This window comes from Pollicipes pollicipes, unplaced genomic scaffold (assembly GCF_011947565.3).
Source record: "Pollicipes pollicipes isolate AB1234 unplaced genomic scaffold, Ppol_2.1 Scaffold_3087;HRSCAF=3621_pilon_pilon_pilon, whole genome shotgun sequence".
NCBI lineage: Eukaryota > Metazoa > Arthropoda > Thecostraca > Pollicipedomorpha > Pollicipedidae > Pollicipes > Pollicipes pollicipes.
In genome coordinates, this window is record NW_023596225.1 from 16,518,003 (window position 1) to 16,530,443 (window position 12,441).

The 12,441-nt window shown below is 54.0% G+C and overlaps 2 protein-coding genes across 2 annotated transcripts; one reads left to right on the top strand and one right to left on the bottom strand.

Moving 5' to 3' along the window:
- Positions 1-7: 7 nt before the first annotated feature.
- On the top strand, positions 8-2,813 carry LOC119089804 (palmitoyltransferase ZDHHC3-like). Its single transcript, XM_037212621.1, is given in 9 exon segments — positions 8-25; positions 683-713; positions 716-759; positions 1,217-1,247; positions 1,250-1,359; positions 1,581-1,793; positions 2,187-2,228; positions 2,230-2,361; positions 2,802-2,813. Coding segments are annotated over 9 exon segments (633 nt in total).
- Positions 2,814-5,473: 2,660 nt separating this feature from the next.
- On the bottom strand, positions 5,474-8,831 carry LOC119090502 (pleckstrin homology domain-containing family A member 3-like; the record flags this gene model as incomplete). Its single annotated transcript, XM_037213320.1, has 5 exons — positions 8,771-8,831; positions 7,536-7,736; positions 6,864-7,102; positions 6,153-6,278; positions 5,474-5,572 (listed from the first exon to the last, which is right to left on the bottom strand). Coding segments are annotated over exons 2-5 (504 nt in total), but the record flags the coding sequence as incomplete, so codon positions are not given.
- Between the last annotated feature and the right edge of the window lie 3,610 nt (positions 8,832-12,441).

The window sequence follows — 12,441 nt, forward strand, 5'->3', positions numbered from 1 at the left end:
TCGGGATATGACTGAGGACTCCGCCGTGCGGAGTGGCGGCGGACTCGTCCGTGTCCGTTGTGGGGGTGGCGGATCGTCGTGTCTGTCGTTGTGGGGTGGCGGCGGACTCGTCCGTGTCTCGTTGTGCGGGGTGGTGGGGACTCGTCCGTGTCTCGTTGTGCGGGGTGGTGGCGGACTCGTCCGTGTCTCGTTGTTGGGGTGGTGGCGGACTCGTCGTGTCTCGTCTGCGTGGGTGGTGGCGGACTCGTCCGTGTCCTCGTTGTGCGGGGTGGTGGCGGACTCGTCCGTGTCTCGTTGTGCGGGTGGTGGTGGCTCGTCCGTGTCCCGTCGTGTGGGGTGGTGGCGGACTCGTCCGTGTCCCGTTGTGGGGTGGTGGCGGACTCGTCCGGTCCCGTCGTGTTGTGTGGGTGGCGGACTCGTCCGTGTCCCTCGTTATGTCTTCATCAGCATTGCTCATCTTATCTCCTCCAGATTTTTTGTCTGCTCACGATTCGCCTTTGTCGCCGCTCGTTTTCCTCAAAGTGCGTCACCCACGAAAGTGAAGTTTGGCCGAAATTGCTCGCCGTCTCTGTGAGCGGAAGGCTGCTCAGCCTTCGCGCGAAATGAGTTTGACCCGTGCTGTTCCACTGTGTGACCCGCGCTTGATCCGAGTGTCGTTCGAGTCTGACCCATTGGTTTGCAGGGTGCGGTACCCGCGGAAAACGCCACGCGAGAGCCATGCAGCGCGTGACCATGCAGGAGGGTGGCGTGGTGTACAAGGTGAGACTTTCCGCCGTCTGCGTGATGGTGGGCATTGTGAAGGACGGACGTTTGCCGTGCGAACCCGTCTACCTGTACGCGTGAGTGGTATGTAGTATCCGGCGGTATGTGGTCCGATTGAGGTGGGATAATCTGGATCATAGCTGTCGCTGCTGGTCTTCGTTGTGCTGCTTATCCGTGACGATGTAGCAGTCCTGTTAGCTGCCTCTGCGTGGTATACGGTTTGTCGGCGGGGGCTGCGGTCACAAATCTGGTGGTCTTGGTGTGGTAATGGTGTCTCCAGCGGTGTTCAGAGCTCGTCGGAAGGAGGCGAAAGCAACTGCCGGCTCACAGAACATGTCGTGCACTATTGACGACTTAGTGTACTTTGTCGGTATTCCGCAAGTTTGCTCTGTCGGCATGCAAGTGCCAGCACCGCGCGCGCGCTGACGCCAGCGTGGCGCCGCGCGTGTTTCAGTGCCCGAAGTGCTGGAGCATTAAGCCGGAGCGGCACACCACTGCTCCATCTGCCAGCGGTGCATCCGTAAAATGGACCACCACTGCCCCTGGGTCAACAACTGCATCGGCGAGAACAACCAAAAGTTCTTCGTGCTTTTCACGGTTGGTGTTTTAATGCTTCGACGTTTTAGGCACTCGTCAGCGTTACCTGTTCTCAGTATGTTCTGGAGGTTCTTGTTCTGTTGGCCTTGATGTAACGCTCTGTGTAGTCTATAACGTTGTGTGAGCTATGTTTTGTACTAATACTGTGCTTGGGGGGCGCTGGCGAACATTGCGCGTGGCGCGCCTGGACCGCTGGCCGCTGACCTGGCCTGCCCCGGCAGCTGTATATCGCAGCCATCTCTACCCACGCGCTGGTGCTGGCTGTCAATCAGTTCGTGACGTGTTTCCACCACGAGTGGCGAACGTGCAGCGCTCACACGCCGCCCGCCACCGTCGTGCTCCTGCTCTTCCTCATCTTCGAGGGCGTGCTGTTCGGCATCTTCACGCTAGTGATGCTCGGCTCACAGATACAGGCCATCTGGACCGACGAGACGGTACGAACTGTCTGACAGACAGCCTGTGCCTGGTTGTTTCCACGAAAGGTTGCTGCGTGAAACGTGGAGTATCTTAGCGAAACATTGTAGGTCATGGAAGTCGGAACACGCAGTGCTGTCGACAGAAACCGCTGGGTGACGGGCGTCGGCGACTTACAGTGTCCGCGTAACAGCCCGAGGAATGTAGCGCAGCGGCTGTGACCAGTCCGTGATATATCTGCCCGGACAGCGCCGTGGGCGGGATAGCTCCCCCGTGTCCGGTGGAACAGCCCGAGGGATGTAGCGCAGCAGCTGTGACCAGTCCGTGATAACGCCTGCCCGACAGCGCTGTGGACGGCCGGCCGCCAGCGAGCGTGGGCTGCGTTCTATCGCATCTACCGATCCTCGCGGCAGGGCATCGAGACGCTGAAGAAGGAGGAGGTGCGCTGGGAGCGCCCAGTCGCGCTGGAAGAGCCTGCAGACGGTGTTCGGCAGGTTCTCAGCCTCCTGGGTTTCTCGGTTCACGCGGCCGCCGCTACACGGCAAGGCCGTCGGACACATGTACTCCGTGAGCATCGGCCCGGCTCAGGTCAGGTCGGCGGGCCGTGGTCAAGGGGGCTAGGTGGCGGGTCAGGGCGCAGAACGCATGGCCTTCTGGGTTGCCTTTGACGTCGGAAGTTGTGCGGATATGCGTTTTACTCCCTGCTATCCATAGGTCCTTTTCTGGTCTTTTCGGCATTAGTGTTGTTAGTGTACAGAGTTAGCTGGGTGTTCGTCCAATCCATACCCGGGTCTCGCCACACCCACGAGCATGCTGGGAGACGGCACGAAAATTCACTTGAATGATTTAGCTTTATTTAATTTTGCGCAGTTTCAAACGGCTCGCCCACTCTCGCTCCAGGTGTTCCGTGTAATCGAATGTGTGTATCATATTCGACCACGGACGTTTCCGTTGGATGCGTCAGGCTTGAACCCGTCAGGCGGCGTCGCGGCCGCCTGTGACGTCATTGGTAACCCCTGTCGTTGCAGAGTCCAGCCTAGGCGAGCCTGTGAGGCGGACGTCTGCGCCTGGCCGCCTGGCCCGGGGGCCGGCGCTGCGCCGGTGTGACCGGCTCGGCGCCGGCTGGGCCCGCCGACGACCGCGCCCGCGTGACTGGCGGTGTTTCCGTGCTCCGTGCCGGGCCGGTGGCGCCGCGTCACCCAGCCCGGCCGCAGAGACCGCTCGTCCACCGCCGGTGGCGGCGGCAGGGGGGGGGGGGGGGCTCGGTGGGGCAGGTGACGGTCCGGTGCGTGCTGGTCTTCCGCGGCCCCGGCTGCCGCCGGTGGTGTGATATCGGGGAGCGTTCGGCGGGTTGTTGGCCGTGCTGGCGCCGGCCACGCAGCCGCCACCATGGTGTCCGTGTGGTCACGCGGTTATGTTGTGACTATTGTCTCCGTGTTCACGGATGGGGCCGCGAGCGGCATCAAGTCAGAGTCACGCCGACCTGACCCCAGCCCTGCGGTGGGTGACCAAGGCCATTGTTGGCTGAAAGCGACGAACATCGAGTTAGTCGGTGTCGGGATCCTTCTCTCGCCGCCGTTTAGGTCAGACCGCACAGCGCTGCGCCGCCATGCTGCCGGACGCCGTCGGCCGCTGCCCGACAGTGACGTAAGCGGGCTGACCACGGCTGGTGCTCTGCCCTGTGCTTGGTCGGCCCCGCCCCGTAAGGTTGTGATACTCGAGTCGTGTAGCGATAGCTGGTATGTTGCGCGTCTACGTGTCGTCCCTCGCACCGCCCGCGCCTTCGCAGCTGTGGAGGTCGCTCAGTTTTTCCGGGCCGCTCGGCCGTGTTTTCATGTGACCTCTCGCAGCGCCGCACTCTCTCCTCTCAGGGCGCGCCCGCCTCAGGGTGTCGGGCGCCGCCGCGCCACGGGAGCCTTGCGATAAGTGGCACCCGAGACAGGGCATTGGCTCGGTTCTCACACACATGTCCACGTTACTCATGAAGCACGTTTTCTCTCCCCGATCTCGGCTTAGGGGCGGCACCACGCGCTGGATGGCGCGCATGGCTGCGACGCGCCCTCTTGATGCATACCCGGAGTGGGCTGCGTGGCGTGGGGCGCATCCCGCCTGCACGGCCCGTGCTTTGTTCGTGTTTTACGCACAGATTGTCAATGTACTGTACACATGCATGTGAAACAGGCGAGTCGAGCCGAGCGCGTGTGTGCTGTCGCCGCTGCCGGGCCCGGCGGGCGAAGCGCCGCGCGGAGGAACGGTCCCGCGGCGGGCGTCCGCAGAGCGCGGTCGCGGCGTGGTGAAAACCCACGTCAGCCGGGGCTATCCAGAGCTGCCGTGCAGTGCGAGCTTAGCAAGACGGTCAGCCTCCCACGGCCGGAGAGACGGACTCCGGCCAGACAGGGAGTTTGATGCGCGCGTGCTAACCTCCGGCCTCGCGAAGCAGATTGCGGCACCGCGGCCAGAACATGACGACAGGAGGGCCATGCTTCGGGCCTGAGCCGCGCTAAGCGCGGCGGCGCACCGCCTTCCCAGGCGTGACCGATCCCAGGGCCCCGCGGTGCCTTCAGGCATTGGGTGTTTTGATGGCGTTAAGATGCGGCTAAATGTTCTCTGAGTGCTGTGCGCGGGATTATATGTGAAGCCGCAGCCCAGAATACCTTTTTTGTTAAAGCGTGTGGTGTAAAACTTGAGATTGACGGACAAAAGACGTCACAAAGCCACGCCTACCACAAGCTTTTGGGTCCGCTGTCGTGGTGCATTTGCAGATATTTCGTGCGTTACATCTATTCGTACCTGTTGACCCAACGACAAGCGTCTGCATACCTCTATTTCGACCCGTTGCCTAGCATACATAGTCCGATCGAAGCCGATTATGTTGCCCAGGGACACTGGAGCACGGCAGCGCAAGCACGATATCACAAGCGCCAATGTATATAAAATAGACTCTGTTACCAACAGTAAACTGAACAGTTATCAATCAAACGTGCGGTGTGATCAAGGAACACAGGCGAACTGAGATCTCACACACACAACGGAGCACGTGAACCAGTGACCCGGCCGCCATTGCACATTTTATACTTCACCGCGAGAACGACACGTGTAGCGCCACACCCATTCGGCCGGGTGGAACGCTTGCTTCCTAGAATCTTGTCAGTCCAGACACACCACTTGACCCGCAGGTGAATAAGTGCGGTCTGTGACAAGTGAGTTCGGTGGCCCCGCGTGCTGCCGGTAGTCGGGGGAGCGCGGACCAGACACAAGGCGTCCGTTGCGACGCATCCATTAACTGCCCACAGAGTTTAGAACGCGAGTAGTCGTTGGAAGACGTGGAGGCCCGCTTCTCCTGGAAAAGGTGGCGGCATATTAGAGTTCCATCCAATGCTATCTCAAGTTCAGACCGGCCTCGCGGTTTGACGACACCAGCCCTACAGCATGACAGGACCCACCAAAAAATGATGTTTTGATGACTTTCGAGCCATATTCGAAGCGCATTTACGTACATCAACGGAAACTGGGCCCGGCTCGTGTGATGTAAGAGCTCGTGTGGTGACGATCGGAACCATCAACTCTGCCCGCCTTACGAGCCAGAGACCACGCGTCAGGAGCGCGCTCCCCGCCGCTAAGGCAGGAGTCGGCACATACCCGCTTCTGCTGGGCAGCGTGCAGGGGCATGCCCAGATCGGTAAGGTGGGGCGGCGGGGGAGCCGGCCGTGGCACGCGCGATCAGCACCATGCACTCATCCAGCGTGCGTATGAACGTGTCGCACGTGGGGCCCAGCAGCGAGGTGGCCTCCTCCAGTTGCTGAAAAGCGCCGGGGTCGGCGTCAGCTGGCTGCCGCACACGCCAGTCTTCCGTGCGGCGGGCGAAGCCCGTCACAGGCCGCAAATTGTGGTGCAGAGCATTTGTTGATCTCCGAGGTGGCATCCGGACGTGCCCAGCCGCAAGGTCTCTTACAACGAGTTTTCTGTCATATCTATCACACATCTATCCAGCAGTCCAGCCCCGAAATTTTGAGCTAGCTGGATTTCAGGAGGTTCCCTTTTGACCGGCTTCCTCAATGCACGGCAACGGTATCTGTTCGTGGCATGCTCAGATGCCACCAGGAGTGTGACCGCCCCTGCAGGCACGGCAACGGTATCTGTTCGAGGCATGTTCAGATGACACCAGGAGTGTAACCGCCACTGCAGGCACGGCAACGGTACTGTTCGTGGCATGTTCAGGTGCCCACTAGGAGTGTGACCCGCCACTGCAGGCACGACAACGGTATCTGTTCGTGGCATGTTCAGATGCCACCAGGAGTGTGGACTGCTACTGCAAGAGCCTGCCTTCCGTGAGGGGGCGACCGTCACACAGCGCCGAGGCCCGGGCCGACCGTGCTGACCTGCAGCTGGGGTCCGTCCGGGTCGGAGGCCGCCGTCTTCACCTGGTGCGCCTGCTGCATCAGCAGGTCACAGTACAGCCGCAGCTCGGACTTCTTGGGTGCGCACGTTATCAGTGCCGGTGTCGCCTGTGGGGCGCGGCAGGCTAAAGCGCGGGACGGGCCGACTACCGTGCCCTCCTTCCCCCCCCCACCCCCCACACACACACGCCGCACATCAAGCGTGGATCGGGGGTTGGGAGACCTCGTCTGTCAATTCACATCCCTTACTGTTAGCATATGTGCTCCACAGTGTCAGCCATATATTCGCTATGCTTCCTCCCGGGATGTAACCATCGTGTAGGGGTGGGAGGGGGGCAGGGAGCGACCCACTGCCTCAGGTACCCAAGCCAAGATATGCACCAATTATCGGCGATTTCGAAAAAAAAACTTAGTTCATATTCACCTTCACAGATTTTTGGATAAATTTTGGCACCGCCCTCCCATCCTACCAACCACGCACCTGGCCTCCTTCCACCGCGCTAGGTCGGCATCCGTCATACCAAACGATTGCACCATCTGAGCACACCAAACGACCGCACGTCCGACCACATCAAACGACTGCATCACCAGCACTCGCGAGTCAGCGCGTCTCTGGTTACGCTCGCCGGTCACGGCGCCCGCCGGCTGAGCCGTACCTGAGGACTGGCGACCGGTGCGGGCCTTGCCAGCGGCCTGCTTGGCGCACCCCAGAGCGATCAGCCACTGCTGGCGCTGCTGCGCCGAGCCGGCGCGCAGGTAGTAGTGCTGCTCGGACGGGATGGTCAGGTCGAGCCGCGTGCTGTCCGTGGCGTGCACGCCGATGTCGCACACGGACACCTTGATGGAGCCCTTGCTGCCCTTGGAGACATCCTCCTTGGACTGGTAGTAGGACAGGATGCCATCTTCCAGGATGAACCAACGTGGCTGCCACCCTGTACCAGAAGGGCAGAAAAGCATGAGTCATCAGCACTTGTAGCTGTAATCATGTACATGCACTGCTGATGAAGAGACTGAGCAATACTAAATTGTTATTGCATGCATATTGATCCACTTCTGGATGAGTGCCCCAGAAGTTTTGAGCTATCAACAAATGCCCACCACAGCTCATGTCTGAGGCACCTGAGCAAGATGGATTATGCAGGAAATTAAGTGAGTATTAAATTGTGGATTTGTGACTTGCCTGTCAGCAAAACAAAACAATATATTCACCATTAATAGCTGAGACAGCATGCACTGTAGGCTGTGGGACAGTAATCAATAACATTTTTCAAATTGAAGACACATGAGGAAACAAAACTGTAATGCATCAGCATAATTATTATAAGATGATTTCTGCTGTAACAAGTCTGTGAAATACTTACTTACCATTCCAATAGTTTGTCCATTTGTGCAATATACCCTCCATTTTCACCAGTTATGTTTCCTTTTCCCCATCCATGCTTTGCAAGACTTCAGTGCATATCAGTAGGGAGAACAAAATTATAGTCCTTGCTTTCTCATTAAAATGAGAATTGCTGGTGCTTGTAATCTCTATGGAGATATTTAAAAGACAAAGAAAGATGAAGCCTGGAATAGACATTTGAATTGAAACAAAATGTTTGACCTGCTGAATACCATGTAGACTATCCAATATGCACAAATATTTCTCACATAGTGCATATGCATTCAGAATGCTCTGGAATTCAAGTTAAGTTCTTCTATAAACACCTGCAGGCACCATATTCATGACCAGATGCATCAGGAGCCTGAGGTACTCAAATAAGTGACACCTCACTGAATGGTATCAGCTGGTGCCATCTCATGTTTGTCATGTCATTATTTTCAATGTGGCACCATGATGCACAAAGCACCTGATGCCATATGGAAATGGATGCCTCTCCCCCTGGCAGAACACACAGACACTGCAGGGGATCAAATCCAATATCCCTAGTTTTTCAACTTGTAGCTTCACTAGCTTTGAAGCTTGTAGCTACAAGCTTGCATGATTCATAATAATAATTCACTACGTAGACCATTACCAGTTGAGATGAGAACCTACCAGTTTCAAAGTGTGTCAACTGTCTGGCACTTGGCCCACTGCCAGGACATCTAGTAATGGGAAAATGGGTTTGAGTTGTTCCTTCTCAAATTCATCCAAATTCAAGCAGCATAATTAAGACACCCAACAACATTTGGTCACTGTTAAATCCAGGTTAAGAATACAGGTATGAGACGGCATAGTGGGTTTGCCAGTAGTGGGATTTCCCTTCCATGTTGTCATTTTGCAAACCCTCTTCTTATATTATATTTCCATGGGTTTTTCATTATATTCAATCACAGTAAGCAGTGCTTATGAAAGACATAAGCATTGCACATGCTGCAAAAGACAATAACCTTTATGAAAGCAGCTTTAACGCAACTAGCATGTTGAATAATGTGATGGTCGACTATCACTGTCCATCCTTTGTTTTTTTCAGGTGCATGGGTGTTATCTAGAGCACATGCTAGCTGGATCGCAGCTCCTATTTTGTGAACATCCGCTTTTTGAATTTTGCAAAACAGGCATTCGTCACACCAATCAAAAATGTACTGAAATTCAATACATCTGAAGTTGAACATACCTCAAATTGCCGGCCGTATCCATCGCCTGCAGAAACTGACAAGGTGGCAAGTGAACCTGGCGCAGCTCCCCGGATCGCCTGCGTCATACGTCAGCTGATGACGGCCCTCAAGGGTACTTATTTATTAGAATGTTTACGAGAGGAGTCCGATTCAAATGAAAAAGGTCCCCGAGTCCTCCTGAGCACCACGTGAACGATGCGTATCATACTTCTTTTTCGTCCTCACCTGACACGTTACGTTGCATTGAAAACTTGTCAATGCCCGTCCAGCTAGTTCGAAACCGCACTATCGAGCGCTGAAAACAGCGAAGTCCCAAACCGCAAGGCCCTTATTGTTATGCAAAATATGTTCTTGCGGATCACACAAGGAACACTGTGCACATCAATTTTGGCACCTGAAGCCATTGACATATACAAGTCTAGACAGCCTACTGCCATTGGCGCGGCGACCGGCCGGTTGTTCCCAGGTCAATGCCTGAAGCAGATGTTTTCATTATGCCTCTAGCCCTCCGACGTATTGAGCACGCTACACATAAGTTGCGTCACGCAGATAAGACAAAATGCCAGTCACCCAGCATTTACCTCCTCACATATATTGCCACGAATTCACCAGACATACTTGGGACGGCGGAACGTCGCTTGGACCTCACAATAGCGTCTCAAGACATCGTGCTTTTTTTGCCATAGTTTAAATAATGTCCTAAGCGAGTCCACGTGTCGCCTGATTTTGTGGTACCCACTGGCAGCTGTCACCTCGAAAAGCTTTATTTCTTTTTGTTGACTAAACGCACCGTGACAACAACCACGTACAACAAAAATTCAATCCCATGATCGCAAAGTATCCGCACTGTCGCTTTATTTATACCATTGGCTCGGGGGCTGAAAACCACACCGGGTGTGCGCTACCCTGTAACACGTATGACTCACAAAATAGTGTAGTGCGCGATGGAACATCTGTTTAGCTTGCAGAATAGTCCGCCTTATTTCCTCCTTTGCGACATATTGATCGACGAAATCATAAGATCAAACCCAAAGTCTTCTGCTCGGATTATTGGGCAACCCTGTTGTCACTTGTTTACCCCGACTTCACTCATCCTCCCCTTGCCTGTACCATAAATGTTTATCATTCTTTACGCACACAAGAAATAAACATTACATTTTTTCTGGGTGCCAAGCCGTCGGAGAATGACTGGGAACGATCGAGCTGATCAATTCGCTTAGAAAGCATTGACGTCCCCTGACATGACGCTGATCCTTGTTGACGATACTTCGATAAAAATGACCATTCATAGTTTGGCAAAACAAGTTTGGCAACGACAGGGACGGAAACCGCCAGGATCCAGTTTCATGACACAATACCAGAAATTGGCCATCAGTCAACCGTGCAGACTGTTTAGAAGAAAAGTATTAGCACGTCTTCGAATCGGACACACAAATCTTTCACATACTTTTTTAAAACACCCTCGTCCCCTCTGCCAACCGTGTCATCGTCCCCTTTTATTTAAACATATTTTGTTTGAATGTGTTCAAAAATGATAAGAAATGAGCTCATCAAAACTGATAATGTGCTTTGTTTAAGCATGTATTGTTTAAATGTGGCTAGTTTCAACAGCAGCGAAAGGCATTAGAAGCATATTGTCGTCACCAAAACGTTGCGTTGCCGTAAAAAGTTATCTTAGGTAATGACCATCAACATCTTCTTGTCTTTTGTTCAATTTTCTTAGACGTGCTGATATGCTTCAAGAACTGTGACGGGTTATCACCTTCATTGTGCTATTTCTTTCTTCAATCACATCTCAAGATTGATTTGAAAGAACCCTCCCAAAGGCGCGAAATGGTGCGAACGGCCCGAAACGCCTCAAACCAAATAAAGTAAAGTCAGGTCAAAGTGTCATTAATCATCGAGGCAACTCGACCCACTCCCCGGTTACGCCCGATTGGCAAGACCTGTCTTGATATAGAGTGGTTGCTCCTATAGCGGCTTGGCCGGGGTTCGGGCGTGGCACGTGGCGGAAGGGTCGTTGTAAGCCCATCGATTTTGTCCGGGCGCATCGAAAATGGGACCGATGCCAAAGTCGGCTAGCAACTGTTAGAAACCGTGCCAGATCTCGGCAACACGTGGTTGGAGCGATAAACACGCTTAGGTGAATAACTGAACGGGGAATCGCCTGGCGTGATATTTGCAGTAGTACGTGTTTTATGTCACGCGCACAGACACGGCCAAGATGGATCTGCTCGGTTTTTGGCCGCTTTCATGTTTTTTGTCATAGCTTAGCAGCTAGAACATGTAGAGGTGCTAATCCGATTTCAAAACGTCGATCGACGTACAATCGTCAATTCATGTGTCCAATACGAGTTTGTGCGGCGGACGGTTGTGCCGATAGCCATCGGACGGGTTGGAAATGTCAGCGTTTCGACAGGTCGGAACTGTCGGCGCCGAGTACAGCACGCTGTTGCAGAAACTAGCCAGGATCGTGGCGAAATCTACACCATCAGCTGCATTGATTCATTGCCTGTATTCACCATGATTTTATTCGTCAGTCTGTGCACTGTCATGTTCATGCGTAATACTTGCCTAAAGAGTTCCAGTTTCATATTTTCGCGCAATCAAGACGCCACCGGTTGGTTGCCCAGCCGCTGGTGACCAGAATTTTAAACAATGCGACGGAACGCGCGCGCGCCGCATGTTGCCTGCGTCTGGCAGCCGCCATCCATTCATTCATTCGTTCGTTCGTTCGTTGCAGCGAGAAAAGTGAACCGTAGTAGCCATCAAATGCATTATTCGAACTCCTTGCTTTGACAAATACCAGATAAAATAAATGCATTGGGTTACGCATAAATTGCAACAGGTGCGATAAAACGGCCATATAAATGCAGTAATTTTTTTCAGCGAAGCTCACTGCCGCGGCAAACTGCACTCCCATTGGCTACTCGGGGTGTGTTTTGAAGCCATTCAAAAGTCTGAATATGGACATATGATACTATGTAACACAGACACATTGCAGTAACATTGACTGGTAGCAGTGGTGAAATCAAATAGATTTGACATTTGCAGTGGTATGAAGTGCTGTTTTCTTGCACTTTTTGAGCGCGTAACGCTCGTAGCATAGCACTCCAACCGCAGTGAAAATCTGGAAAGCAGAATTTAAAAGCTGAACAATCGCTGACTTTGTCTAAGTAAGCAGATCGTGCGTTCACCGCAGAAGAATGCCTCAAATGATGGTTCCTAATCATTACTTTGCACCACTTTCTTATGCCTCATCAGCTTCGACGTATGCCTAGCTGACGCGAGCCGGCAAGTGCTGTGGCAACGACTACCTCAGGTACGATTTAATGCTATCTTCATTGGCTTACGATCGCTTCTTGACACAAACGAAATGGGGTTCTTCAGGCATTTGTAATAGCCACCTCCAAGCATGCAAATGCGGATAAAGAGGGCGAGAGAGGTGTGGGCTATCGCCCACCGATATCTTTGAAAGTTGCAAGCGATTAATCCCATGATGCTGCACGAAAAACAAACACATGGGCTAAGTTTGTTTCCCACGACCCGCCTTCGTCCCTGGTAGCCAGCACAACACACCGTCCTCGGCAGGCATCCCGGGAGTCAGAGGCCGGGTCGGCCAGGGAATGCCATGAATGGCGTTGAATTATCGCAGAACAATACAAACACG